At 45.6% G+C, this 27,725-nt stretch overlaps 1 protein-coding gene, 1 long non-coding RNA gene and 1 pseudogene across 3 annotated transcripts; 1 reads left to right on the top strand and 2 right to left on the bottom strand.

Annotated features, from left to right (window-relative positions):
* The first annotated feature begins 1,076 nt into the window (after positions 1–1,076).
* On the top strand, positions 1,077–9,977 carry LOC146187647 (uncharacterized). 2 transcript variants are annotated; one of them, XR_014707380.1, is made up of 5 exons: positions 1,077–1,197; positions 3,050–3,186; positions 7,922–8,079; positions 8,988–9,128; positions 9,860–9,977. It is a non-coding gene; the product is annotated as an uncharacterized LOC146187647 (long non-coding RNA). The 2 variants fall into 2 exon arrangements; XR_014707381.1 differs by having other exon boundaries at positions 1,079–1,197; positions 3,053–3,186.
* Positions 9,978–12,570: 2,593 nt separating this feature from the next.
* On the bottom strand, positions 12,571–13,501 carry LOC146187648 (ATP-dependent RNA helicase vasa-like; annotated as a pseudogene).
* Positions 13,502–26,509: 13,008 nt separating this feature from the next.
* LOC146187649 (ATP-dependent RNA helicase vasa-like) lies at positions 26,510–27,592 on the bottom strand. The gene has a single exon (XM_084603433.1). It carries the CDS (start codon positions 27,590–27,592, stop codon positions 26,510–26,512), a length of 1,083 nt encoding a protein of 360 aa, XP_084459559.1.
* Between the last annotated feature and the right edge of the window lie 133 nt (positions 27,593–27,725).

Below are 27,725 nucleotides of genomic sequence, written 5' to 3' on the forward strand. Positions count from 1 at the left end.
GTTTATCGTACCCAGCCCTCACGTACGATGGGAGATCAGCGTTGACAAGATGGCGGCGTCCAGGCCGCCCGCTTCAGAGTGAATTTGTCTTCGTTACCGCGTTTTTGAGCGCGCTGCCGCCTATAAATGGCACACGGGGTTTTAGCTTTGCCTCGTGTAGCATTGAGCACAAATAATTAGCGAATATTTACCTCTATTTTTCATTTTGCACCGCGGCAGCGCAGTCCCTAAGCCTGACGAGTAGCGTTGCTTTGTTGGTATGGCAACGCCATGAAGTGAATCGTCTTGGCTTGACTGCTTACACGCGTGTATCCGTAAAAACATGCTTGGCAGTACGGGCATGGCACGGGGCTGAAAGGAGGCCGTTGTGCAGCATGACGGATAAACAAGGTAAAAGTTGTCAGCGTAGGAATACCAGCGTTAGAGAATACAACAAAACTGTCACAGCAAAGAAACTGGCTCCGGTGCGACTTGGCTAGGTTTGGCTTGCGAGTGTGTTTTCTTGTGTTTTCTTATTCTGTGTGTTTTCTTATTCTAAACCTAGATGTCGCGACTGTAGTTTGCGTTAGCGCTTTCGTACGGCCAACTAAAAGCGCCGATGCAACACACGGAGTAGCGTCCCATAATTTTCTAGCGTTTATCGTACGAAAGCGTCCATACGCTATACTAAAAGTCTCTAATATGTGCGGCTCCGCATACGGTAAGAACTCAAGTTTTCATTACAATGAAGGAAGCAAACACACGATCGCTGAAGTGGGCTCGCCACTCCGAGTCTCTGCGTCGCCTCGAATACCAGCTACCCCACAAAAATTAATTAATTAACCGGAAGAAAAAGAACGAACGCACAAGATAGCGAACGCACAGAACTGACGCTCGCTCGGTGTTCCACTAATCCCGCCTTTCGTCTGAGCAGCGCGGCGCGACAGCGTGACTGGAAAAAAAAAAAAAAAAGAAAGCGAACTCCACAAGACACGTGATGGAGCAGCGCGGCGTGGCAGCGCGACTGGAAAAAAAAAAAAGAAAGAAAGAAAGAAAGAAAGAAAGAAAGAAAGAAAGAAAGAAAGAAAGAAAGCGAACTCCACAAAACACGTGATGCAGCTTCATGTGTCACGTGATTGCGCACGACTGAGAGGCGGCGTTTGGCTGTGTGGCGACGTCGAGCGTGGAAAATAGTTCTTTCTGCCAGAAATCTTCAATGTAAGTTGACAAACTTTTTCATTCCTTTCTTATAAACGCTTTGCGCATACTCGCTGAAAATTTTGTGTTTCAGAAGTGAGCAGTTTTTACATTACAAGCGTTTACCCATTTTTTACTTTGCTGCATACTGCACGCCCAATGCTCTAGGAATATTTTTCATTGTTTAGCGTTTTTATCACCTAGTTAGGTTTTAAAAAGTGATCCTCGATTGTCCGCGGCCTCTTTCCGATCATTTTGCAACATAGTTCAGATCTTTAAGGCGTTTTTTTGCGGAGTTATTACTAATTCTTCAAAGGTAAACAACCGCTTGGGCTCGCAGCCATAACCGTCAAATTTCAAATAGGCCTTGTACTGCGTAAAAGCTATGTAGACGTTTAAAACCTGTCATTTTTAAATTCTATCAGATGTGTGCGATCGCTCGCTACCTATCTGTTTTATTTATAGCGTTTCTTCGTTGAGCTATTTGCACATGGAGCCGGTAATTCGAGGTTAAAGCGCTAACCGCATGACGCGGCGACATGCCGCGCGGCGCCGTCGCGCGACGGGCTGAGGGCCGCCAAAGCATTGCTGCTCGTCGCCGTCGCTCGGTTTCTGGGTTTTTAGAAAATTTCGCGTGTCGCCCGGAAGCAGCTCGCGAGGCAGCCAATCGCAGAGGGCTTTAGGGTGCTCAACTTCCGTTCTGGCTTTCTTTTTGTTGCGTGTAAAGTTAGTTTTCCTAGTCCGGTTTGGGCGAAGAACCTGGTGCCTTCACGCGCTCACTTCGTCTGATCCGTGTATATATATGAGTGCATCGAGATAATTCAGTAAAAGCTTGGAAGGGTAATAAAAGAAAGAAAAAGGTTAGCGTGGCTTGATATTGTTAATTTCCGAAAGGAGCAGGAGAAAGTCGCTGCTTGCAATGCAAGTCGGCATCGCAGTGTATAGTAACGCACCGCTGCCCTGTGACCCTTTAAAATACGATGCGTTACAAGAAATTTCATCAGTGTTTTATCGTACTTCATGCTGTTTAGTGTTGAAAATGGGATATAGCGTGATTGCATTCCCCTTGACCGAATGACGAGGTTGCGGTAACAGAGCAACGCTGAAAACGCGCTTCTGTCGCTGAGCGCCGTCGCTCCGTGCGGTATGCACCAGCGACAACGACAGGCGTTGCGACGGATCGCTAGGGGTTGTCGCCTCATGCGGTTACCGCTTTATTGGAACAGTCCATAAGCAACGACTTTCCGCGTAAAATTAGGTTTTTAAGCTTTCCTTTAGAGTAAGCACAAATTGGGGGGGGGGGGGGGTGATATATAATTTTATTTATAACAATTCGCAGACTTCAACGCAGTAATAGTTATATTTATATCCTTAGTAGGTCAGTACGTATTATTTTAGTACAGGCCCAGTGTTCTTTTTCTTTTTTTTTTTTTTAACGGAGGCGTGGCAAGTTATGTGGGTCAAGCTAACAATTGGCTGTGAATTAAGCGATTAGAGCTTTCAAACTTAGTCTTCTGTTTTGTTTAATTTCTAAGAACCTTTAAGCTTCACAGAGAAACAGCATATTTTGAAAAGTGAATTTCAACTATGGAAGTTCTTCGTTTATTAATGTTTGACATTGCTGACAAGGGTCAGAATTGAAACAGATGATAGGATCGAGTTTTTTGGTAACTTATGGCATGTGACCTAGAGCTGCTAGGAATTCATTTTCTGAGACAGCTTTTCTTTAGGAGTGTAGGGAAAGTAATGGTATGTTATGGGTTTTGAGAAGCATGGATTTAATGAAGTCTTTCTTTTACTGCATTTACGGCTTGTTTGGCAATAATGCTTGCAGTCCAGCTGATGCAATTGTATTGTCACACTGCTTTTGCAGCAGATTTCATCTGCCATCGAGGGAGTGCTGCCTGAATATGAAGCAGACAGCGTCATGAATCTGTTGAGGCAGTTTATTCTATCAGCCATCTGTGCCCTGCCCTAAAGCATCCTTCCTGTAAAGGAGACATTGAATTGGTAGGTATCACATGCTCATGTTTTTTGCATTCATGTGTTTGCTTTATAACTGTATAATTTTTACTGGTTCATGCTTTGCATTTATTGTTTTCTTTTGAGAGTATAAAGGGCGGATGTGTAACAGGCTTCATTAAAGCAAAGCTTGAAACCAGCTCGGTGTTGTTAAATCATTCTTGCTGTGTTTTTAGCGCGACTGACATGTTGGTGAATCTTGCTCATAGTCTGCACTAAAGAAAAGTTTTCATGGCCTCTTCAGAGCTTTAAAACAGGAGATATACTTAGTTGTTTTATTGAAGTAGTACCTACTATTTCTAGTTGAGGCAAAATGGAGTAAACCTGTGTTTTAATAGCTCAGTGACAAACATGGTGTCATAATATAGCTGACTGCACTGTGCATATGTGTGCATGTTCATGCTGACATTCAGTTACTGTTTATTTAGACTGCCTCAGCATATGTACACATACAGTGATGTTTCACTTGAACAAAGTTCAAGGGACCTTAGGAAAAAGTTTGTTGAAATGAAATTTCATTGGACTGAAATAAATGCGTGTAAGATTGTTTCCATTAGCTTCAAGAAATATTCAGTTCAGTCGTGTCCGACTCTTCGTGACCCTATGGACCATGTCACGCCACACTTTCCGGTCTCTCACTATCTTCCTAACATCACATAACTTCATCTGCAGTGCCTCGAGGATGCCATCTAACCATCGCGTTCGCTGCCTACCCCTTCTCCGGCAGCCCTCAACTTTTCCCAACATCAAATCTTTCTCCAGCAACTCCTTCTCATCAGATGACCAAAGTAGCTAAGCTTTAACTTTAGAATTTGACCCTCCAATGAGCAGTCAGGGTTTATGGTCGACAATATCGACTGATTTGATCTTCTGGCAGTCCAAGGAACTCTCAAGAGTCTTCGCCAGCACCACAATTCAAACGCGTCAATTCTTCGGCGGTCAGCCTTTTTCACAGTCCAACTCTCGCATCCATACATCACAACTGGAAAGACCATAGCACGAGTTATACGGATCTTGGTTGGCAGACTAATGTCTCTGCTCTTTACTAGGCGGTCAAGGCTAACCATTGCTCTCTTTCCTAATTTCATGGCTACAGTCTCCTTCCGAGGTAATCTTGGAGCCCAAGAAGAGAAAATCTGTCACAGATTTTTAGGTTGTTCAAATCTTATCTGAGCCCATTTATTTGTCACTGCGCTGATTTGCAAGTGAAGAATGCGTAACCTTTTGCAGCACTTTTGAAAGGACTACAGTGGTTTTGAACTCGATTACTGTGCAAGCTCCTGAGAATCTTGCCTATCACAACGGCCTGCTGAGGAGACAAGGCTTTCATTTTCTCCAAGCAGATCATGGTTAACCAAAATGCACACATTTGCAATTCTTGGAGCTAAAGGGCCTGGTAGGGCTGAAGATCTGGCTTTGACTGGCTATGACTGTACAGCTAATTAAGCGTGCAGACAGCTATGGATTCATCTGGTTACAAGCTAGTTTAGGCAGCCAATTCACTTTAAAGCTAAATAACGGCCACTTTTCTTCACGCGATAATGAAGAGTGGTTCTTAACATAAAAATATGCTACAAAGAGTGCAGACTGTGCTTTTTTAAGTGCTCAGTATGACTTTGAAGACACAGGATAGCACCGCGGAAAATGTTCGTTGAACTGAAATGAGCAATAACTGAAGTTTGTTAAAATGAAGTGCGTTTGCATAGTGTTCAATAGAGCTTCAGGGGGGGGATTTAATAAAGTTCGTACAACTGAATACATCGTCGAAGTGACGTTCGTTCAAGTGGTATTCTGTTTTTCTGTGACTAAATGAGAACATTTACTTTGCTCAAAGTAACATATACACAAATATTTACTTTCTTGCTAGTCACCAAGATTTGCAATTAACTTCCGAACTCATTTTATTCACAACCTAAATAAATGCATCGTTAACCCTAGAGCCAAATAGTTACTAGCAATAACAAAAGTAATATGTTCATATTTATCTGTTGGAGAACATTTTCTGTTTGTTTTGTGTGTTTTTGAGTTCTGCAAACATGAGGGGGCTTGTTACAGAAGGGGTGGGCTGCAAGACGAAGGGAAGTATCAGTGTGGCGGCCCTTTTGTGTTTATCAAATAATAATGCATTCTAACATGTAAAACGAATGCCTTTACAACCTGCTAAAAATCTTTTTATATTGCATGTTTGGGTTCTGCCTGGATAAACATAGATGGCAGAGAGAGATCTTTCTGCCATGGGGTGTGAACTGTATTCTGTGCAGAAAGCCAGAGGCTGTCGAACATGTGTTATTGTTGATTGGGTTTCCTACAGTGAACTTTGCTCAAAGGTGTCCCTTTAAACCCCCATGGAATTTGGTTCTCAGGTGTTGAAAATTACAACAGTGTTCTGCAAGATATGATAAGGCTATTAAGCTTGCATAGCGCATGGAAGCGCCGAATGGCTGTTCGCCATGCTGATCTTTATTATCAGACCTATCCAAGAGTATAATGAGGGTTTTGTCCAACAGATGATGATTTGGTTCTCAGGTGTTGAAAATTACAACAGTGTTCTGCAAGATATGATAAGGCTATTAAGCTTGCATAGCGCATGGAAGCGCCGAATGGCTGTTCGCCATGCTGATCTTTATTATCAGACCTATCCAAGAGTATAATGAGGGTTTTGTCCAACAGATGATGTTTTGAAAGCTCAGCCATGTGTACCTGTGTTTATCAATGTATTTGAAAAAGTGATCAGTTTGAATGCGATAATTAGAGGTATTGTACCTAAGCTAGCTCTCGGCCAGCCTGTAGTGTTTGTGAAAAGGCAAATGTGACAAGAAGGGTGTTTTGCTAGAGCTTTTAAGGCTCTTAAATCTGTGCAGCTCTGCTTTAGTACATGCATTGTCTCCTGTACATGGCTAGTTAAATGATTTCTGTTCATTTTATTACAAAAAGTCATTCTAAATCTTTAGGAAAGCTTGCTCACCTCTATTGTTTGCATTGTGTTCACGCATGCTATAGCTGGAAATGATGCAGTATTAGTTACAAGTAAATAAATAAAAGGAGCAGCAACTACATTTCCTTCGTCCGCACATTTTGAAGAGAAACATACATAGGCTCATTAGATTTTAGTGTTATTTCCAACTGTGTTTGATAGTGAAAGATCTTCCTGTCATTGCATAGAAATCTTTCAGAAACCTCTGAGATAGTTTGATACCTGGTGATGTGGAGGTTGACTTCCCAGACAGTAATGTATTCCTATAGTTCATACTGCACCAGCCAAAAGATGAGACACAGCAAAGAGGAGGACAGGACAAGGCTGGACTATCAACTGAATGTTATTGATAAGAAGAAAACGAAGACTCCTTCCGAAAAGCTCGCACACAACCTAACCGGTGGAATGGCAGGAAATTGGGAAGATGATGAAGAAGAAAATTCAAAGCCAATTCCAAGTCAATGCCTAACTAACGACTTTTCTAATAGATAAAATTCCTTACAATGAAGGCTAACCGACGCCTTAGCCACACACTTGTCCTCGTCTTTAGCAATGTAAAATGCTTCAACCAACTCTGCAGAGTTGATTACCATTGCTGTAAACTACACCCGTATTATTGAAGTCAGGTGAACAAAGGGACGGGTCATGCTCCGACTTACACTCTCGGGATTGCACATGTAGCGCAAGATTAGAACTCGCCTTCCCTCCCAGAGAATTGGAGTGCTCCGTCAGGTGCACATTTAGACATCTGCCTGTCTGCCCGTTGTATTTACAGCGAGAAACAAGATAGGAGCCTTGTGCGCTAGAGTTAGAAAGGGGCTCGACAGTGTACCTCGTGATAGTTTTCGTTGTGCAGTGTCATATAAGAAAAAGTTCACCACCTGCAGAAAGAATGTGGTCTACCACGTTCCGCTGAATTGTGGCCGGTGCTACTACGGGCAGACAGGCAGATGTCTAAATGTGCGCCTGACGGAGCACTCCAATTCTCTGGGAGGGAAGGCGAGTTCTAATCTTGCGCTACATGTGCAATCCCGAGAGTGTAAGTCGGAGCATGACCCGTCCCTTTGTGCGCCTGACTTCAATAATACGGGTGTAGTTTACAGCAATGGTAATCAACTCTGCAGAGAGTTCGTTGAAGCATTTTACATTGCTAAAGCCGAGGACAAGTGTGTGGCTAAGGCGTCTGTTAGCCTTCATTGTAAGGAACTTCATCTATTAGAAAAGTCGTTAGTTAGGCCTTGACTTGGAAATGGCTTTGAATTTTCTTCATCTTCTTCCCAATTTCCTGCCATTCCACCAGTTGGGTTGTGCGCGAGCTTTTCGGAAGAAGTCTTCGTTATTTTCTTCTTATCAATAACATTCAGTTGATAGTCCAGCCTTGTCCTGTCCTCCTATTTGCTGTGTCTCGTCTTTTGGCTGGGGCAGTATGAACCCATACCAACGTGCCCAGTCGTCAGCCTTGTTGTATTCCTATAGTACCGTATGCATGCACAATAGATAAACGTAACCCCTTGCATATATCACTGAATCTTCCACTCTAGAAGAGAATTTTGTGCACAAGCATTTTACTGTAGTTTGCCTCTGTGGAGCATTGTATTTCTAATTCTGTGCTTCTCTTTTTATGCTGTTACTCAGCAACATGTGAAGTATTCCTTGTTTGTTTCTGTTACTTGTGCATTTGACTTTTCCTTTTATTCGAAATAACTTTCTTCCTGCTGTTCTGACTAGTGTTTTCGTATGCATATGCAGTCCTCTTGATGCTTCATTGAGCCATATCTGGAGACTCCCTGTTGCCGTGGTCTGTGCCGACAAGTAAAAACTAGGCAACCTGACTTCCGGGACAAGTAGCAGTCGGATGTAGCTGCATGGTTTCTTCAGCATCCATGTGGATTTCTTATAAAAGACAGGTATTTCTCCTATATTTGACTTTCATATGTGATCAAGATTTTACCTTGGTGACAAGCTCTTGAAGGAAAGGATGGACATTTATGGCACTTTCTTAATTTCTTACTCTCGGGAATACACTATTACGACTTGTTAACTGCATATGTAATTATGTGTGACTGCATATTCCAGCAGTAAGCTGCATGATTTTTAAGGATGAAATAATTTTGCTCCTATTGTCGGTAGCCTACTATTGACGAGCCAAAGCAGGCAATATTAGGTACCAAAAAGTGATTATGCGGGGCCGGGTGGGTTTTAATGAAACAAGCTCTCCACGTTTTAAGCTTTTGTACAGGGCCAATGTGTCTCCCTGAATGTGTCTGGGACACATGCAAGTCTTGTATCCTCAAAAGGACCTTGTCTAAATTTAAATAAAAGTAGCGCCAACCTATTTTGAGTACGACCAGTTCAGCAGTAAGCTCAAAATTGAAGCAAAAAGGCATTCATGTCCTGTGCGATGTCAGTGCACGTTAAAGAGCCCCAGCTCGTCAAACGCTGTGAAGTCCTCCCCTACAGCATCTCTCATAGCCTGGGTTGCTTTGGGATGTTAAACCACATAAACCAAACCAGTCATTTTTTACCACCCCATATGACTTGTCTTTCCACGTATCTCCAAAAGATAGTGCCTACATAAGACTTGCCACTATTCCCGAGATTACCTAGATTATTATGTATTTATGTATTTTATGATTATGTAATTTTCCTCAGTGGAGCATTGCGTTTTCAATTCTGGGCTTTTCATGCTGTCACTCAGCAACCATATGAAATACTCCTCCTATGTTTCTTTTACTTGTGCATTTGACTTTTCCTTTATTATTCAAAAAATCTTTCTTCCTGCTGTTCTGACTAGTGTTCTCATATGTACATGCAGTCCTCTTGTTGCTTCATTCGACCATATCTGGAGACACCCTGTTGCCGTGGTCTGTGCCGACAAGTAACAAGGCAACCTGACTTCCTGGACAAGTAGCAGTGGGACGTAGCAGCATCCATGTGGACTTCTTATAAAAGAAAGGTATTCTAAATTTTGCTTTCATATGTGATAAAGATTTTACCTTGGTGACAAGCTCTTGAAAGGAAAAGATGGGCATGAGTGGCACTTTCTTATTTTCTTACTCTCTGGGAATACACTATTGAGACTTGTTACCTGCATATGTAGCAAAAAGTATGTGTGACTGCATATTGTAGGCTAACTATAATATACTTCATCATTCCCTATTATCGCTATTGTATCCCCTAGGTGCTTGGTGTAGCTGGTCTCCTTCAGTAATTACTTATGTGTGTGTGTCATCTGCTATGGCAAACATAGCCATCACTCAGGAAAAATGGGAGCAAACAGGCATAGTGGCATCACTTGCTGGTAGCATGCACCAAAATGTATGTATACATACTGATACGTTGCCGCTCAACATGTGTATTTGCTTGATGCAGCAAATGGCAGAGGAGAGAGTATCTGATGACCAAGCATACTGGCGTGTAAATTTCACTCCTTTGTTTCCTGGGCCCCTATTGTGATAAACTAATGTCGAATGATATAGAGGATCAAAAGGAATACAACTAAACACAGCAATAGTCTCTATCTCCTGAGGGTGTTTTGCAGGTACTGTTTGTACAGAAAGTGGTTGGAAACCAGTTAGCATATTTTGAGGAAAAACAGGCATCTGAGTGAAGAGAGATGTGTGTGATGCTAGCACAAAGCGTGCGAAATTGGCAGAAAAATTTTGAGCATGTATATTTCTTTTCTAGGTGACACCATGATAAATTTTGATATGGCTGGTACATCAAACACACAATGTCGTTGCCGTCGGAAACGAAGTGTTTCTGTGTCAAGGGTTTGTGCAATAAAAGAAGGTATGAATTTGCATCTGTTTCTTTCGCCACTCTCACTTTTCACGAAATATTACATGCATGTGAATAGTGAGTAAAATACACGTTATTATTGGACACTTGAAATATAGTTAGCATAACACAAGGTATTAATACTTTGTATGAACACGATTCTTTAAAATAACGGTGGCCAATTATCGGAACACAGTCGTTACAGTGTCCATGTACGCTATCAATAGGGTAATCATAGGAGGTATAAATACGTTCTATGTAAATACATTCTATTCAATCACGGTGGCCAATTGTCGGAAGGGAGATCATACATAGATCATACGTGTTCTAAAGACTTTCTTTTGATGGTCGATAGCTTCTATGATCATATTGTCTAAAGACATTGCATAAAGTGATCATAGACATTTTTGTAAGGGCGGTCTCACAAGAACTGCGTTTACGCTGTGCTGTCTAACTGCTCTGTTTTCGTCACTTCGCGTCCCGGCCGAGACGTGACTCCGGGGCCATTTGCGGTGAAGCGGAACAGACGGAGCCGGCGGCGCAGCCTTTCCAATGGTTTTGGATAGCACCTCCGAGGAGCGGCCGCTTCAGCTGCGGTCATACATTTTAACCCGCACAAAGCTGCTCTTTGACCCTGGGCGTTCCTCTGGACTCTCTCCCGCAGTTACGTCATGTGACGTGCGTGCCTAGGGACTCTGTGTGGGGACCTGGGGAATTGTTTCGCTAGATATACAGAGCTCCATCTTATGCGAGCTCTCTCTCACTGTGAACCTGGAAATTGTACCCTCTTGTATAAAGTCTCTTCCTCTTCTCCTCTCAATTGAGCCTCTCGCTTTTTCGAGCACGGCGCCAACACCGGAGGAGCCGATGGCGTCGCTAACCAAGTCCCAACAGCAGTTAGGGATAAGGGTAGATGAAGAATACCTCAGTAATTTGCGATTTACTTATGACATTACACTGCTAAGTAACTCAGAAGATGAACTGCAAAGAATGATTGGTGACCTAGAGAGGAAAAGTAGAAAGGTAGGCTTGAAAATCAATATGCAGAAGACTAACGTAATGTTTAACAGCCTCGGGAAGGAACAGCAGTTTACGTTAGATAGCGAAGCACTACAAGTAGTAGGCGAATATATCTACTTAAGGGAGGTAGTAACCGCAGATCCAAACCATGAAAAGGATAAAACAAAAAGAATAACATTGAGATGGGGCGCATTTGACAAGCACTCGTAGAATTTGACTAGCATCTCACCGGTATCGCTCAAGAGAAAAGTATACAAAAGCTGCATCTTACCTTGTACTAACCTATGGGGCGGAAACGGAATGGCAATAAAGAGGGCCGTATCTAAGTTGAGGACAACGCAGAGGGCTATGGAAAGAAACATGGCAGGGGTGACTTAAGAGATAGGAAACGTGCAGAGTGGGTCAGAGAAATAACTCATGTCACTCACATTCTGGTGGGAATCAAGAAGAATTGGGCATGGGCAAGATATGTAGTTCGAAGAGAGTATAACCGATGGTCGCTTAGGGTAACAAACCGGACCCCGAAGGAATGAAAGCATAGCAGGCGGCAACAGAGAGTTAGGTGGGCGGATGAGGTTAAGAAGTACGCAGGGGTCAAGTGGATGCAGCTAGCACATGACCAGGTTAGTTGGAAGAATATGGGAGAGGCATTCGCCATTCAGTGCCTATGGTCCGGCTGATGATGATGATGATGATGACGGACTTCTGGCTCACTTTCCTGAACGTATTGCAATAAAGCCCAATGCAGCCTCGAAAAGTTGTTTTTAACTCATGGGAACGTGTAGCAAGGATGCTTGCTACTGGCAGTCGCCTCGCTGCAGGAAAGCAAGAGGTCATGAAGGCCCGTAATTTAAGCACCGACGAATGCTCCTTCCTTTCTTTCAAAATGAGAAGCTTGCAGCTCTCAGTGCGGTGCAATGTCTATCCTATTCAGCAACAACAACGCACACCCACACGACTTGAGCTCGGACATACTGCTAGTTCTAATTCTTGAATTCAAATTCGCATTTTCGAAATCTTGCGAGATATTTCAGTAAGTCTATGCAAATGAGTTATATACAAAGGCAGACATGTAAACGAATGAATATTTAGACTGCCTATTCAATTTTGTGATTATTTATCTTAAGGGGAAATATGCTGAAAAATTATAAACTGTAAATGTGAGCCATTTGATTTCAATTTTCTTGGTTCGAATATCGATATCAAAAAAAAAAGCTTTTGAAATCGGCTTCCACGCTTTCCACATCTATAAATGGTCATAGGTTTCATGTATTTTGAATCAAATAAAGACGCCATTTGTATACTAATGTTCTGGAAGAAATTAACAAGGTTTTCGCGGCAATGCCATCCTCACACAAGCCGTTTATAAACGTACAATCAGTGAAAACGAAATCAGCGAACTATGAGATGTGCATTTGAGACATTAGACATTTTGAGACTCACTGCCGGTCAAGAAAATTTAATTGCCTTCAGTGTTGACGGCCGTCAGTTTTGCAGCATAATGTTAACCCTAAATAAAAACTGAAAAAGCTGATACATCAATACCTGTTATTTATATCCTTATACGTTGAGATCTAACCGTATATTGATACAAACTATTAGGGGCTAGTTGGCGCAAACGATGTAGTGGATGTCTTTCCGAGGTTGCCGACCCGGCCAGTGCGGCCCACACGGTGCACATACTCGTCAATAGACTGCGGCACGTCGTAATTCACTACATGCCGCACATCCTTTTATGTCCAGGCCGCGAGCGGCCACGGCTGTCGCCACGATTACCGGACTGGTTCCACGCCGGAATTCCAGCAGAGCCTCCTCCCTCTGGCGCTGGTACCTCTCGACGTGAATGCTGGTAGTCTTCAGGCCCTTCTGGGACATCACCCGGTCTCTGCCCTCCTCCCCTAGGATAGCGAGCAGCTTCTCGAATTGGGTCACTAGGTAGACCTGCTGCTTGACGTCAGAGTTGGCGCCACCAAGGATTCCGACTTTGAGAAATATGGAGGTGTTCAAAAACTCTCGCGCCAGCAACTGGATCGACTTCAGAAAGGTGGCGGAGAACATCAGGATGCGCCGCTCACCACGCGGCGGCATCGACGAGTGCCCCACGATAGCACGCACGCCTGGCTCAAATCCCATGTTCAGCATTCGGTCCGCTTCGTCGAGCACCTGGAAACGGAGTTTCTCGAACGAGATCTTGCCCTTCTCGACAAAATCCTTGAGCCGCCCGGTGATCGCGACCAAGATGCGGCATCCCCGAGACAGCTGCGCCAGCTGGTGCTAGACCGAGGTCCCTCCGTAGATCAGAACTGTCTTCAGGATGGAGTCGTAAGAGTATTTGTGCGCGTCCTGCGCAATCTGGATGGCCAGCTCCCGCGTTGGCGAGAGGATAACTGCCTGAGGAGTCTGCACCGCTTGAAATGACGGGTTCTCCAGAGCACTGTCGCTAAGGAGCGTGCGCAAGATGGGCAGCATAAAGGCCGCCGTTTTGCCAGATCCGGTTTGAGCGCATGCCTTCAGGTCCCGGCCGTTGTATCAAGCCACTCGCTCGAAGGTCGCCAGCCAATCCTCAGCGCCTTCGAAGACGTCGCCGTGAAAAGATGGTGGTGTTCGCGGCGGCTGGCAGAGGATCGGAGCAAAAAACCTGGGATCAGTGGCCATGTCGAGGTGGTTCGAAAATTGCGGCTGCGTCATCCTCGTGGGAGTGGAAAGTGGCCCAACCTCCGGCGACTGTCCTCGGAGCCGGCGACTGAGTCCCTGGTGGACCGGAGTCAGATGCGTCGTGAAGAGTGTAAACGCGGGTATTGCGCCAAACGTCCAGGAGACGCCCTGAGCCTGGAGGACTGCAGAAGTCCGAGATCGGTCCGAGGAGCGGCCTAAACGCAGTTCCAGGCAACCAACTTCGTCTTCTTCTTCTTCTTCTCCCTCGTTGTTTGTCTACGCCAAAGAGCAACGACTTCATCGTCTTCTCCTACTAGCCACTGATTGTCTCCGCTTCGTCGTCGACTATAGTTTGTATAATATGATGTTCGCCCAGCCGTACCATCTACCCAAAAGAGCACACCGTCGTATGATTTACTGGTTTAGGAAGAAAATTTTGCAATGAATAGTTTGAAATACCCATGATGTCAGGATTGATGCTTTGAACAAACTGCTCAGTCTTGGCTCTAGAGTAAAAATTAAAATACTTTTCGCTGCCCCTTTTGCTAACACCGATGAAATAGGGCATTCGAGGACGCGGAACCCAGCGACCATTCTGTGCCCCGTCATACCTTCCAGATACCACCTTAGGGAGGTATGCTCGCGATTTTTCTTTCAAAACGCTGGCGAACCCGGGTTTACTAGAAAATGGGGCATCGTAACGCAGTCGCGTTCAAATAACTGTAAGCAAGGATGCCAGGTTTCTCCAGCGATGTTGCTGCGAATAAGTCGATGTACTGAGAAGTTAAGGCTGGGAAGGAATGGGAAAAATTCTAAAAAGAACGCCTCTGTAGTATCCGATTCGCTAGTGACATTACATTCCTAGGACCTAGGGATCTAAGGGAGGCTAAGGGCCGCCTTGTGGGATGAACTGCAAATAATGATTGATGACCTAGACATAAAAAGTAGAAAGGTAGGCTTGAAAATCAATATGCAGAAGACTAAGGTAATGTTCAACAGCCTCTGGAAGGAACAGCAGTTTACATTAGGTAGCGAAATACTGGAAGTAGTAGGCGAATATGTCTACTTAGGACAGGTAGTAACCGCAGATCCGGACCATGAAAAGGAAATAACAAGAAGAATAAGATTGGGATGGAGCGCATTTGGCAAGCGCTCGCAGATTATGACTAGCAGCTTACCGGTATCGCTCAAGAGGAAAGTATACAATAGTTGCATCTTGCCTGTACTCACCTATGGGGCTGAAACGTGGAGGCTAACCAAGAGAGTTCTACTTAAGTTGAGGACAACCCAGAGGGCCATGGAACGAAAAATGGTAGGGGTAACATTAAGAGATAGAAAGCGTACAGAGTGGGTCAGAGAAATAACTCAAGTTACCGACATTCTAGTGGAAATTAAGAAGAAATGGATATGGGCAGGACATGTAGTGCGAAGAGAGGATAACCGATGGTCGCTGAGGGTAACAAACTGGATTCCAAGGGAAGGAAAGCGTAGCAGGGGGCGGCAGAAAGTTAGGTGGGCGGATGAGATTAAGAAGTTCGCAGGGGTCAAGTGGATGCAGCTAGCACAGAACCGGGTTAAGTGGAGAAATATGGGAGAGGCCTTCGCCCTGCAGTGGGTATAATCAGGCTGATGATGATGATGAAGAAGAAGGGCCGCCTTGTAATGTTCAACTGAACACTCAAAGAAAGATGATGTGACAAAGAAATAATATAAAAAATGGATGTCCCGAAGACAAATAAGGCTTTCAAGGTTATGGTGGGCGGAGAAGGAGTGGCAAGAAAGTATGTAAAGGCAAGTAGGGACCTCAGATTCTGTCTCTCATGGGGAAAATGCTGTCCAGAGCACATCTGGCCGCAAGCACGTTCGTCGTTCATGAAACCAGCGCCACTACCGTTCCTTTCGCTACGGGCACTTGTGACCGGTATGCACAGAACCTTTTTGGCCCGGAGAGAAAGGCATGGAAACTTTTCGGCTTGAGTCTTCCACCACAGCCGCACGCCGTCGTTGCCGTTGCTGTATGCGTCAGCGCGTAGCTGCCCAGCTCGTCTTCATCAGCTTGAGTTTCGACGGTGTCGTGCCACTCCTGAACCTCATCCATCAGCATTCGTCGCTTCGCACATGATGATTGGTTGCTGGTAGTTTTTTCTCCTGCAGAACGTGATGGCATATCCACAAGCGTTTGCCTTACTTTCTCGCAAGCAGCGTTGCAATGTTGCAGTGTTGCAATTTTAAGGAGTTCCCCGGGCTGCATTTTACTTTCAAACACCTGCATTGATCTCCTCTTCAGAATGACCATTTGTGATTTGGCTGTAGAAGATACAAGGTGTTTCTTCAGCTTCATAAAGTAAACAAGAACAAGTGGCAATGTTAGCTGCTTGTCTTGTTCAAGCTTATCGGTTGCCTCTTCGAACGGCTCAAGGAAGTCAGCAATGTCCGCCAATGTGGCCTTGCTGACATCCTCCATCAGGGAGTTCTCTCTCGATTCAAGCAAGGTTTAAATGTCCTCGTATTGAGTCAGAAATGATCTTATCATTGCAAGCTTTGCATTCCATCTCGTGCTCGCTTCTTGGCACACGGTCTGGGAAGCTTGCTTACGAGGCCGCTTTGCTTTATAAAAGTGACGGCAACCTTCACTTTCTGCATTTGCGCGTGCAGCTCAGGTAGATCTTCAGAAAGATAGGCATCCTGAGTACAGTGTTCACGATGGGAGCGCTGCAACTCATTCTTGTGTACGGGCGGAGGGCACTGATAATATTGGCGCCCTGGTCAGTGGCAAAGACAGAATTTTTTAAGAGGGCTTCGTCAGAACCAATCTCCGTGTGCCGGCGAAGAAGTCACTTCCGAATTTTCTCGCCTGCCTTTTCCTCGGGAGGAACGTCGCTTGTGAACAACACCAGGCTTTTCAACTTCCAGCTATCATCGACGTAGTGGGCAGTTGCAGTAATGTACGAAACCTTCTTATAATCATCAGCCTACGGCGAAGCAACACCGACCTTCCTCCATTGCAGCTTCGATGCTTGGCTTTAATGCTTCACGCTGTGCCACTTCACTAACCTTACGGGACTCTACGTGGAAGCACATTTTATGCTGACACGCTGCTATACCACGCACCGACAGCGAACAGTTCATAGACAGCCTTCAAACATCCATCTTCACATACGACGTCGAATGTTCTCATGTATTTCGCGCACCAACGAAGACAAGATGTCAAGTTTTCTTTCACAGTGGCAGGAACACCTGTTTATTTTTTTTTTTTTTTTTCACTGAAGAAAGAAGTAATGGCAGAAAACTCTGGCGTTGACTTGCATTTGTGACGACTCAGATGGGATGTCCCTGTTTTGCCTCCATCATTGGCCAAGAAGCGTTTGCAGTCTTTGCATTGCACATGCCCTACTGGTGGCAAGGTATTGGAGTCAACCAGTACGAGACAGTTTCTCCAGACTTCGCTTTTTCAGGCTTCCTTAGAAATAAGTTGTAGCTTTCCCAAAGCAATGCCACTTTTAACTTGTGCTGCGTTCATATTTCAAGACTTATGCGCAGACCTAAACACGAAACACTATGAGCAGATGTATGAATACCTTGAAATGAGAGCTGGAATGCATTGGTAGGTCCACAGAGGTGCAGTTTCCGTGCGCGGAGACAGTGACTCTTTAGCGGTGTATAGACATCGTGTATCCCGCTGTTTGCCGAAGGAGTCCCACCTTGTAACCCGAGCGCGCCCAGCAACAATAGATGCCGCCGCAGCGAGGTGACGTCGTGGCGCCAGCGGCCTGCACCTGTGTCCGCGGCGGCTACACCATTCGTCGGGGTTGCGTTCTCCGTCAACACAACCACTCCGCCATCCAAGACGGATATCCAAGGTCGGGCGATGCGTGCCGCCGCGGTGTAAGCGGTAGATAGACCACATTTCGTCGTATGCTTTCTGCTTTTCTTTTTTTCCTTAACAGTACGTAAAGGATAGGGGCAGGCAGGGTAGCGGTGCACTTTCGAACTATACACGCCTGCTTCCCCTAGTGAGGTATGGCCTACGGCAGCGGAAGAAGCGAAGATATGACTGCTTCACTGCGCAGCGCTTTAGAGCACATCGGCCGCTTTTGCAGCTCAAGACTCGCCCGGTATATGACACAACTACAGTCACGGAAAATTGTCTGTCTAAAAGTTACACAACATCTTGTGTAATTTCATTGCTTAAATCCAAACGTGAACGTTTACGCGCCCTTTGCTCACACTGCAAAACTGCATGTGTGTGGGCGCGCGTGGCGCGTGTGTATTGAATATTTATTTATTTATTTATTTATTTATTTATTTATTTATTTATTTATTTATTTATTTATTTATTTATTTAGTTATTTATTTATTTATTTATTTATTTATTTATTTATTTATTTATTTATTTATTTATTCTTCCAAGGCCATAGCAAGGGGCTTTTAGTACATTTCGAGCAGCGAGCATATATACATATCTTTTATGAGCAGCACAACAGGACATACAAGTATACGTACGCGAAAAGAGAAAACATTTCGACGTACAAAGCAAAAATATCAGCCGTAAAAAACAACTTCCCAATGCAATGCACACAGCGTAAATTGCAAAATTCTGCACGTGACTGTTTTCCTGTTAATAGGTAGCAGGTACGGCTCTTGCACCTGTTAATAGGTAGCAGGTAGGCAGTTGCGTAGAAGTGGTGTGGTACGCGGCGAAAAAGTGTTGTCTTACACGTACCGCCGCGTTTTACCAACAAAGGAGCTAGCCGTGCGTTCATCCTCCACCACGTCGTCGCCTCTCGTGTGGAACATCCGGCCGCGTGGAATGGAGCTGAGCCTTCGATTTTAACAACATGTAAATGTTTGTGGGCTTCAGTTTGCGTCGCACTGACGCACCGCTTTCGTGCACCGTCTTGAGCGCTGCTTTCTCTTGTACAAATTTCCTGATTGTGGATAAAATTCGCGAAGTTGAACGAATGAAAATGGTCATCGACAACAGTGAACTGAAGTTGATGATTGCTTAAATCGCAAGATGCGCATACAGTCATCACGAAGCGCCGGTACGATCCGGTCCGCCGACCAATGCTATTTAGCGGCCGGCAGCAGTCGTCGGGGCTACCTGCGGTAAGTGCGGCCGCCAAACGCACGTCTTATCCAATGTATTTTACTCAGACAGGCTTCCCTGTAAAGCGTTGACAAAAACAAAAAAGAAAATATACGAATATGTATTACAATTTTGAAGCCGTTGACCTGTTTGCCATCCGCTGAAACTGACTATCTAGCCACGAGTACGGTAGGCAGGCAGAAGAGCATATCATCGCCACCCGCGGAAGGCGCCGTTTCCGAAGGTCCGCGCTTTGTGCAGGCATGCTGCTATTACACAAGTACAGCAGGCAGTCCTTCGTATAGTAAATGTGTTTTGTTTTTTTATGCTGATGTAAACTGTATCAAACCAAGCAGCGCTTCACGGCCGGCTCACGACTCCGTGGTCCCGGCTGCGGCGACGGACAACCAACGCAACGCGGACCATCGGCGCGCCGTCTGCGGCAGCATTAAGAAATTTTAGTCAATTAAAAAGTCAATACAGTATAGTTTTAGCTGTAGACGATTTTAATCTCGATGCCTGGGCGCAGCCGTCTTAATTTTGGTGGTGGCGCCCCGTATGAGCCAAACTGCGGGTACGTCCGCTCCAGCTCCTCTTGACGCCATCTTGGGCGGTGCTGTGCGTGTTGATGCTGCGATGCGGCAGTGTAAAATTGCTGTTTCGCAATGCTCGTGAAAGCTATCCGACACCTTGGCGCTATTTATGTTTGGTTTGAGCGCGCCAGCAAACCATATATTGCCGTTTCGCATGGCGGCAGCTGATGGAAACAGCACTATAGCGACTAGGGCGACTGCGAAGGCGACTGCGCTCCGCTAACGCAGGCCGAACTCATCAGGTTAACTCCAAGGACGTATTTGTTGTATCTATCACGATACCTGTATTTTAAATCAAATTTTACGATCGCAATGGTAACTGTACGCACAAACACACAGCGAATGAATCATACGGGCAGCTACCAAACGCGGAATACAGATATTGCGAAAGATGCTTTTCAGTCATCGCCACATTGGTTTAACGTCAATTGCGACCCTTTTCGTGTCGTGTATTTCCTTTCGACAGTGGATATGCATATTCGATGTTGCGCTGCTTTCATTTCGTATTAAAGGCACGGACAGCCACCGCGGTTAGTACGCCGCTAACAGCTATCGCGTACCGAGCTTGGCGAATGCATGCGTGTCTGTGGTCCGCCGGCTACCTAGTGCAAAAAGCATACGATCGAGCCGTTCCGCTTCGCAATGTATACTTTCAAGTTAAACCACGGTTCAAAAACAGCACATAAAAGAAGTAGTGTGTCAGGTGCCATCCGTCAACGTTTTTATGCTGCCTTGGTGTACGACCGGCGGCACAGCGTCATCTTATCACCGTCCCGTTGTAGCATCATTGTTTGCACCAGGTATTGTTGAGCAGAACGTCGAAAAACGCCCGCTCCCAGCTGCACCAATAACGAAGATGACAACTTCGTAGCACATACCAGTGCTTACGAAAAGTGGCGCCTCCTCTTGCAAGGCGGAAGACGGCACTCTCGCCGAGCGCTACTCCCTAGTCGTCGCTCGGCCTGAATTGTTTGGCATCGAAAGCACATCCGACGGCGCTTTGTAATTGCTCAGCGCTAGAATAAATGGTCTCTCGTGGAACTGCCTTACTGCCGATCCCATTATATTAGTTTCGACAAACCTGTTTTTATTGCAGTTATCAACAACACAGTATGGGTCAGAGATCCACAAGAATTATTTTTTTTTTTTTGCTTTCGGCTTGTTTGTTGAGTGAAGAACAGATTTTAGCACGTGCTTCTGGCGCTGGCGGAAGCGCTCCACGGTATCGTTGGCGCGGGGGGCTTGCGGGAGGTACGGGCTGCCCGGCTTGAGTGTTTAGTACGGTGGAGGAAGTACAATGGTCATCAAAATCGCGAGTCCGCCATTGGTATTAAGTCTGTCAGGACGGAGTGAAAAACGGTGAAGCAGAAACATATCACAGCCGCACTCGGACTGTCGTTGCTTGCCGCATACGGTCTCGGCAATCATCTTGCGATTTCTTTTATTGTTTGTGGAGTCCACGAACACGCATTGCTGTTCCGATGACAATTACCACTGAAAGGGGCGCTAATAAATGTATTTAAGTCTCTCTAATGACAATATACCGAGATGCAAGGCCGCTTTGCTAATCACCAAGCCCACTCGGTACTATAGCAACAATGGTGTACTCGACAATTGTGTACATCGCAGCATGTACGTGCAATCCCCACGAAGCGCCGGTGTGCGCAGCCGGAGCAATCTGGCTCGACTGCTCATGACCGCCGCCGCGTGAGCGCTCGCCTGCAAGCGCTGCCTGCAAGACGCCACAACATGGGTTTGCAAGATTAAAAAAAAAAAAGTATCTGCAAGTAGGAAATGCACAGGAATGAGTCAATGAGCTCAAATATGAGTACATTGGTTGGTGTGTTGTTGCCCGGATATTCGCCTGGCTGGCGAACAGGCCAAACAGCGTTGACGGACACTGTTTCCTCCTTGTTTTGGTTGCCGAACACTGTCACACCGAGGTAACACTGCAGCAACCTGTTCAGCTTCCCGGCTGTTCGTGCGGTGGCATGCTGTTGGGGAACAATTAAGTTGGTTCCGAAACTTGTTGGCGGCTTGTTTGGCGGACTTATTTGGTTGTTGGCTGTTGTGCTTCCACAGTGTGACTCTGGCTTCGAAAATAAATTGCGAAACATGTACAAGCCTGACATTAACCGCGGTGTCGCCGGCAGAAAACTTTCAGCTTGCTGCGCTGCATGACGCGGGCCTTATTGCAAGAAGCAGCCGGGCCTACTCCGAAATGTTGTTTTTTTTTTTTGTTGAATTAAAAATGTGGTGGTTAATTGGGGAATTTTTAAATTTCACTGAATAAAGTCTTGTGGCCAATTTTAACCATCTTTCTTCCAGAACACAGCGTAGGCTGTAAATTCACGGTTCGGAAGGCAGGCGCGACAAAATGGTGCCCACGCCTGCTGTCGGTTAGGAATACGCATACAGGTTTACATGTTAACCACGCTAACCAACGTGTCCCGGCACTGTTTGTATCATCGCGGCCGTTAATCATAAACCTCAAAGTGCGGGTATCGAGCGCCGCTTCGATACATGCGCGCCTTCACTTTAGCGCCAAGGACGGCGGAGAGGAATTGGAGACGCGTTTGCTGTTAGAAACCTCTTAGTTCGTCGCACAGCAGCGACAGTAGCACAACTTGCTAGTATACCCAACCTCTGCATACCTATACCACAGGCAAATGTAAGAAATACGTACGAAGGCGGCGTGTTTTTATTAAGCGAGAAGGTCGCGGTCGCAGGAACTAGAGCACTGCGCGGGCCTTAAATATTTACCCGGGGCCGGCCCGGGCCCTGCAGGCTTTTTCGTTACCCGGCCATGTCCGGCCCGATACTTATATCTAAGCCTGGACCCGGCCCGGACCCGAAGAAGCTCTGGTCTGCCCGGCCCGGCCCGCTAGGTGGACAGGCCAGACACAGGCCCCGAAACCCGAGTGCTAAGTCCGCAACGGTAAAGCCAAAATATTTTGTTACTACGAATCTCAATAAAAGACACCTTTATAACTTTAAAAATGGAAACACTACACTCTGCAGAGATAGCAGCAGTTGAATAACTATAATTTCATTATTTTTCTGGTAACTGATGTGATAAATTGCTTTAGTTCAATAATTTTGTAGGAAAAATTACTAGTTCCTTTCGAAACTGCTTATCTAAGTGCAGCTTTACTCTTTATAAACAAATCAACGTACGCCCGGCTGGGGCCTCGAGAGTAGGAACGAAGCGCGGCATTCTTGGGCCAGCGTAAAGGACCAGTGAGAAGGGGTGAAAATGAGAACTGACCTCCTCTGAAGGGCCGCCGAAGAGGCAGGTTTAGGACAGGACGGAGTTCTTCAGAGTTAGCACTGAGCAGCGCTTTGTGGCACGCCTAAGGTTGCTGCTGCTAGGCCAGTGTGGTGCCTGGTTGTCTGACACAGAATTGGAGGGAAGGCGAAAGAATGTGTCTCTCAGTGCATCACGAGGCTGGCTGCAGTTTCGTTCAAGCCGTTTCTTAGTTTTTGTTTACACATTAAGACTGGAAAGTAATTTGAGAGTAGTTGTGTTACTTTTCTAAAATATCTGTAATGCAATATCAATTTTTGTATCAGTAATTTGAAGTGTAATTTAATTATTTTTGTGCCACTTTCCGGATAGTAATTGGTAATGCAATTGAATTCGTTTTCAGCCCCTCCGTGGTGTTGCAGTACGTGGTTAAGGCGCTCGACTACTGCGCCCAAGGATGCGGGACCGAATCCCGGCCGCGGCGGCGGCTCTTTGCTGGATGCGAAAAGAAAGGCGCGCGTGTGCTGAGCGATGTCAGTGCACGTGAAAGAACCCCAGGTGGTCGAACTTTCTGGTGCTCTTCACTACAGCGTCTCATAGCCTTAGTCGCTTTGGGATGTTAAACACTATAAACCAAACCGAATTCGTTTTCAAAAGTAATTCTTCCATGTATGACGCTCTCAGCTTTTTTCTGACCTTTTTTTTTTAAACAGTACGGACTTCTAAGGAGAGCGTAATAACTTAAGAACCATGAATACCTTCTGCAGCAAACGGAAGAACCGGAAATGGACATGAAAAAGTACAAACGGGAAGACTAAAAATGAAATTGACTTTATACTGTGTTCAACCCCCGCCATTATGCATGATGTAGAGGTAATCGGGAAAGTTCGCTGCAGTGACCACAGGATGGTGAGGTCCCGAATTGGTCTAAATCTGAAGAAGAAACGCAGCAGATTAGTAAGAAAGAAGTCCATCAACGAATTAGCGGTTCGGAGGAGGGCAGAAGGGTTCAGGATCTCGCTACAAAATAGATATTCAGCTCTAACCGAGGATGGCGACATTACCCTAGAAGCAATACACAATAATTTCAGAGATACAATTACTAGTGCGCTGTAGAAGCAGGCGGCAGGATAGTTAGAGAGGATACCGGTAAGCTGTCTAAGGAGACAAAAGATTTGATTAAGAAACGCCAGAGTGTGAAAGCTTCCATTCCAACAGACCAGATAGAACTGGGCGAGATATCAAAATTAATCAATAAGCGCGAAGTGGCCGATATAAGAAAGTAAAACATGGAGAAAATTGAGCACGCTGTAAACAACGGGGGAAGCCTAAAAGCGGTAAAGAAGAAATTGGGAATAGGGAAAAACTAGATGTATGCGCTGAGGGACAAGGCGGGCAACGTCATATGGACAAGATAGTCAAAGTAGCCGAGGTGTTCTATACTGATCTCTATAGTAGCCAAAGTAGTCAGGACCGTAATGAGATTCGCGGTAGGGGAAAACAGTCAGACGTTCCACCAGTGACGAAGGCAGAGGTTAAGAAAGCAATAGAAACTATGAAAAGGGGGAAAGCAGCTGGAGAGGATCAGATAACTGTAGATTTGTTGAAGGATTGGGGGGGGGGGGGGGGGGGATATCATGCTAGAAAAACTGGCCACGCTGTATACGCAGTGCCTGGTGACATCGACGGTACCGGAATCATACAAGAACGCAAGCATTATCCTCATTCATAAGAAAGGGGACGCTAATGACTTAAAAAATTACAGACCAATCAGATTACTGTCTGCTACTTATAAGGTATTTACGAAGGTAATCGCTAATAGAATCAGGACAACCTTAGACTGAAATCAAGCAAAGGATCAAGCAGGGTTTCGGAAACAATGCTGTACTATTGACCATATCCATACCATCAACCAGGTGATAGAAAAGTTTTCGGAATATAACCAGCCCTTACACAAAGCATTCATTGATTACAAAAAAGCATTTGACTAAGTAGAAACCTCGGCGGTGATGCAGGCATTGCGAAATCAGGGTGTAGACGAGCCGTACGTGAAAGTGCTGGAAGGTATGTATAGTGTCTGCACAGCAACCATAGTTCGGCATAAAGAAAGTAACAAAATTCCCATAAAGAAAGGTGTTAGGCAAGGAGACACAATCTCCCAAGTACTATTCACAGCTTGCTTAGAGGAAGTATTCAGGGACTTGAATGGGAGCAGTTAGGGATAAGGGTAGATGATGAATACCTCAGTAATCTGCGATTTACTGGTGACATTGCCTTGCTAGGTAACTCAGGAGATGAACTGCAAAGAATGATTGGTGACTTTGAGAGGAAAACTAGAAAGGTAGTCTTGAAAATCAATATGCAGAGGACTAAGGTAATGTTCAAGAGCCTCGGGAAGGAACAGCAGTTTACGTTAGGTAGCGAAGCACTGGAAGTAGTATTCGAATACGTCTACTAAGAGATGTAGTAACCGCAGATCCAAACCATGAAAAGGATAAAACCAACAGAATAAGATTGAGATGGAGCGCATTTTACAAGCACTCGAGGATTATGACTGGAATCTCACCGGTATCGCTCAAGAGGAAAGTACACAAAACTTGCATCTTACCTGTACTAACCTATGGGGCGGAAACGGGAAGGCTAACAAAGAGGGCCCTATTTAAGTTGAGGACAACGCAGAGGGCTATGGAAAGAAAAATGGCAGGGGTAACTTAAGAGATGGGAAACGTGCAGAGTGGGTCAGAGAAATAACTCAAGTCACTGACAATCTAGTGGGAATCAAGAAGAAGAAATGGGCATAGGCAGGACATGCAGTGCGAAGAGATTCTAACCTATGGTCGCTTAGGGTAACAAACCGGACGCCAAAGGAAGGAAAGCGTAGCAGGGGGCAACAGAAAGTTAGGTGGGCGGATGAGGTTAAGAAGTTCGCAGGGGTCAAGTGGATGCAGCTAGCACAGGACCGAGTTAATTGGAGGAATATAAGAGATGCATTCGCCTTCAGTGGGTATAGCCAGGCTGATGATGATGCTGATTACGGACTTCTGGATCACTTTAATGAACGTATTGCAATAAAGCCGAATGCAGCCTCGAAAAGTTGATTTTAACTCGTGGGAACGTGTAGCAAGGGGTCTTGCGACTGGCAGTCGCCTCGCTGCAGGAAAGCAAGAGGTCATGAAGGCCCGTAATTAAAGCACCGACGAATGAGAAGCTTGCTTCCAAAACTTTCAAAATGAGAAGCTTGCTTCTCTCAGCGCCGTGTAATGTCTATCCTATTCAGCTACAACAACGCACACCCACACGACTTGAATTCGGACAAACTGGTACTTCTAATTATCGAATTCAAATTAGCATTTTCGAAATCTTGGGAGATATTTCAGTAAGTGTATGCAGATGAGTTAAATACCAAGGCAGACATTATGTAAACGAATGCATATTTAGATTGCCCATTGAATTTTGTGATTAGTGACTTTAAGGGGAAATATGCTGAAAAATTATAAACTGTAAATGAGAGCCATTTGTTTTTAATTTTCTTGGTTCGAATATTGATTGTCAAAAATACGCGTTTGAAATCGCGTGGAGTTTGCTTCCACGCTTTACACATCTATTAAATGTCATAGGTTTCATGTATTTTGAACCAAATAAAGACGCCATTTGTATACTAATGTTGTAGAAGAAATTAACAAGGTTTTGGCGGCAATGCCATCCTCACATAAGCCATTTATAAACGTGCAATCCGTGAAAACGAAATCAGCGAACTATGAGAAGCGCATTTGTGACATTAGACATTTAGAGCCTCACTGCTGGTCAAGAAAATTTAATTGCCTTCATTGTTGACGGCCGTCAGTTTTGCAGCATAATGTTAACCTTAAAGAAAAACTGAAAAAGTTGATTTATCGATTTCAGTTATTTATCTCCTTAATCGTTGTGCTCTAAACGTATATTGATACAAACTATCAGTGGCTGGTTGGCGAAAACGATGAAGTGGATGCCTTTGCGAGGTTGCCGACCCGACCAGTGCGGCCCACACGGTGCACGTACTCGTCAATAGACTGCGGCAGGTCGTAAATCACCACACGCCGTACGTCCTTTACGTCCAGGCCACGAGCAGCCACGGCTGTCGCCACGATAACAGGACAGGTTCCACGCAGGAATTCCAGTAGAGCCTCGTCCCTCTGCCGCTGGTACCTGTCGCCGTGAATGCTGGTAGCCTTCAGGCCCTTCTGGGACATCAGCCGATCGCTGCCCTCCTCTTCGGGGATACCCAGCAGCTTCTCAAATTGGGTCACTTGGTAGACCTGCTGGTTGACTCTAGTGTTGGCGCCACCAGGGATTCCGAGAAATATGGAGTTCTTCAAAAACTCTCGCGCCAGAAACTGGATCGACTCCGGAAAGGTGAAGGAGAACATGAGGGTGCGCCGCTCACCACGCGGCGGTATCGACGAGTGCCCCACGAGAGCACGCATGTCTGGCTCAAATCCCATGTCCAGCATTCCGTCCGGTTCGTCCAGGAACTGGAAATGGAGTTTCTCGAACGAGATCTTGCCCTTCTCGACAAAATCCTTGAGCCGCCCGGTGGTCGCCACCAAGATGTGGATTCCTCGAGACAGCTGCGCCAGCTGGTGCTGGACCGAGATGCCTCCGTAGATGAGAACTGTCTTCAGGATAGAGTCGTAGGAGTATTTGTGCGCGTCCTGCGCAATCGGGATGGCCAGCTCCTGCGTTGGCGAGAGAATCACTGCCTGAGGAGTCTGCACCGCTTGAAATGACGGGTTCTCCAGAGCACTGTCGCTAAATAGCGTGTGCAAGATGGGCAGCATAAAGGCCGCTGTTTTGCCAGGTCCGATTTGAGCGCACGCCATCAGGTCCCTGCCGTTGTACCGAGCCAATCGCTCGAAGGTCGTCAGCCAATCCTCAGCGTCTTCGAAGACGTCACCGTGAAAGGATGGTGGTGTTCGCGCCGGCTGGCAGAGGATCGGAGCTGAGAGCCTGGGATCAGTGGCCATGTTGAGGTGGCTCGGGGCTTGCGGCTGCGTCATTCTCGTAGGGGTGAAAAGGAGCCCAATCTCTGGCGAGTGTCTGCGGAGGTGGCGACTGAGTCCCTGGTGGACCGGCGTCAGATCCGTCGTGAAGCGTGTAATCACGAGTATTGCGTCAAACATCCAGGCAACG

This window comes from Amblyomma maculatum, chromosome 5 (assembly GCF_055883805.1).
Source record: "Amblyomma maculatum isolate TAMU_Amacu chromosome 5, ASM5588380v1, whole genome shotgun sequence".
Classification (NCBI taxonomy): domain Eukaryota; kingdom Metazoa; phylum Arthropoda; class Arachnida; order Ixodida; family Ixodidae; genus Amblyomma; species Amblyomma maculatum.

What these genes read in the sequence shown, in the direction of transcription:
- LOC146187649 (XM_084603433.1), bottom strand. Translation starts at nt 27,592, where the DNA reads ATGACGCAGCCGCAAGCCCCGAGCCACCTCAACATGGCCACTGATCCC.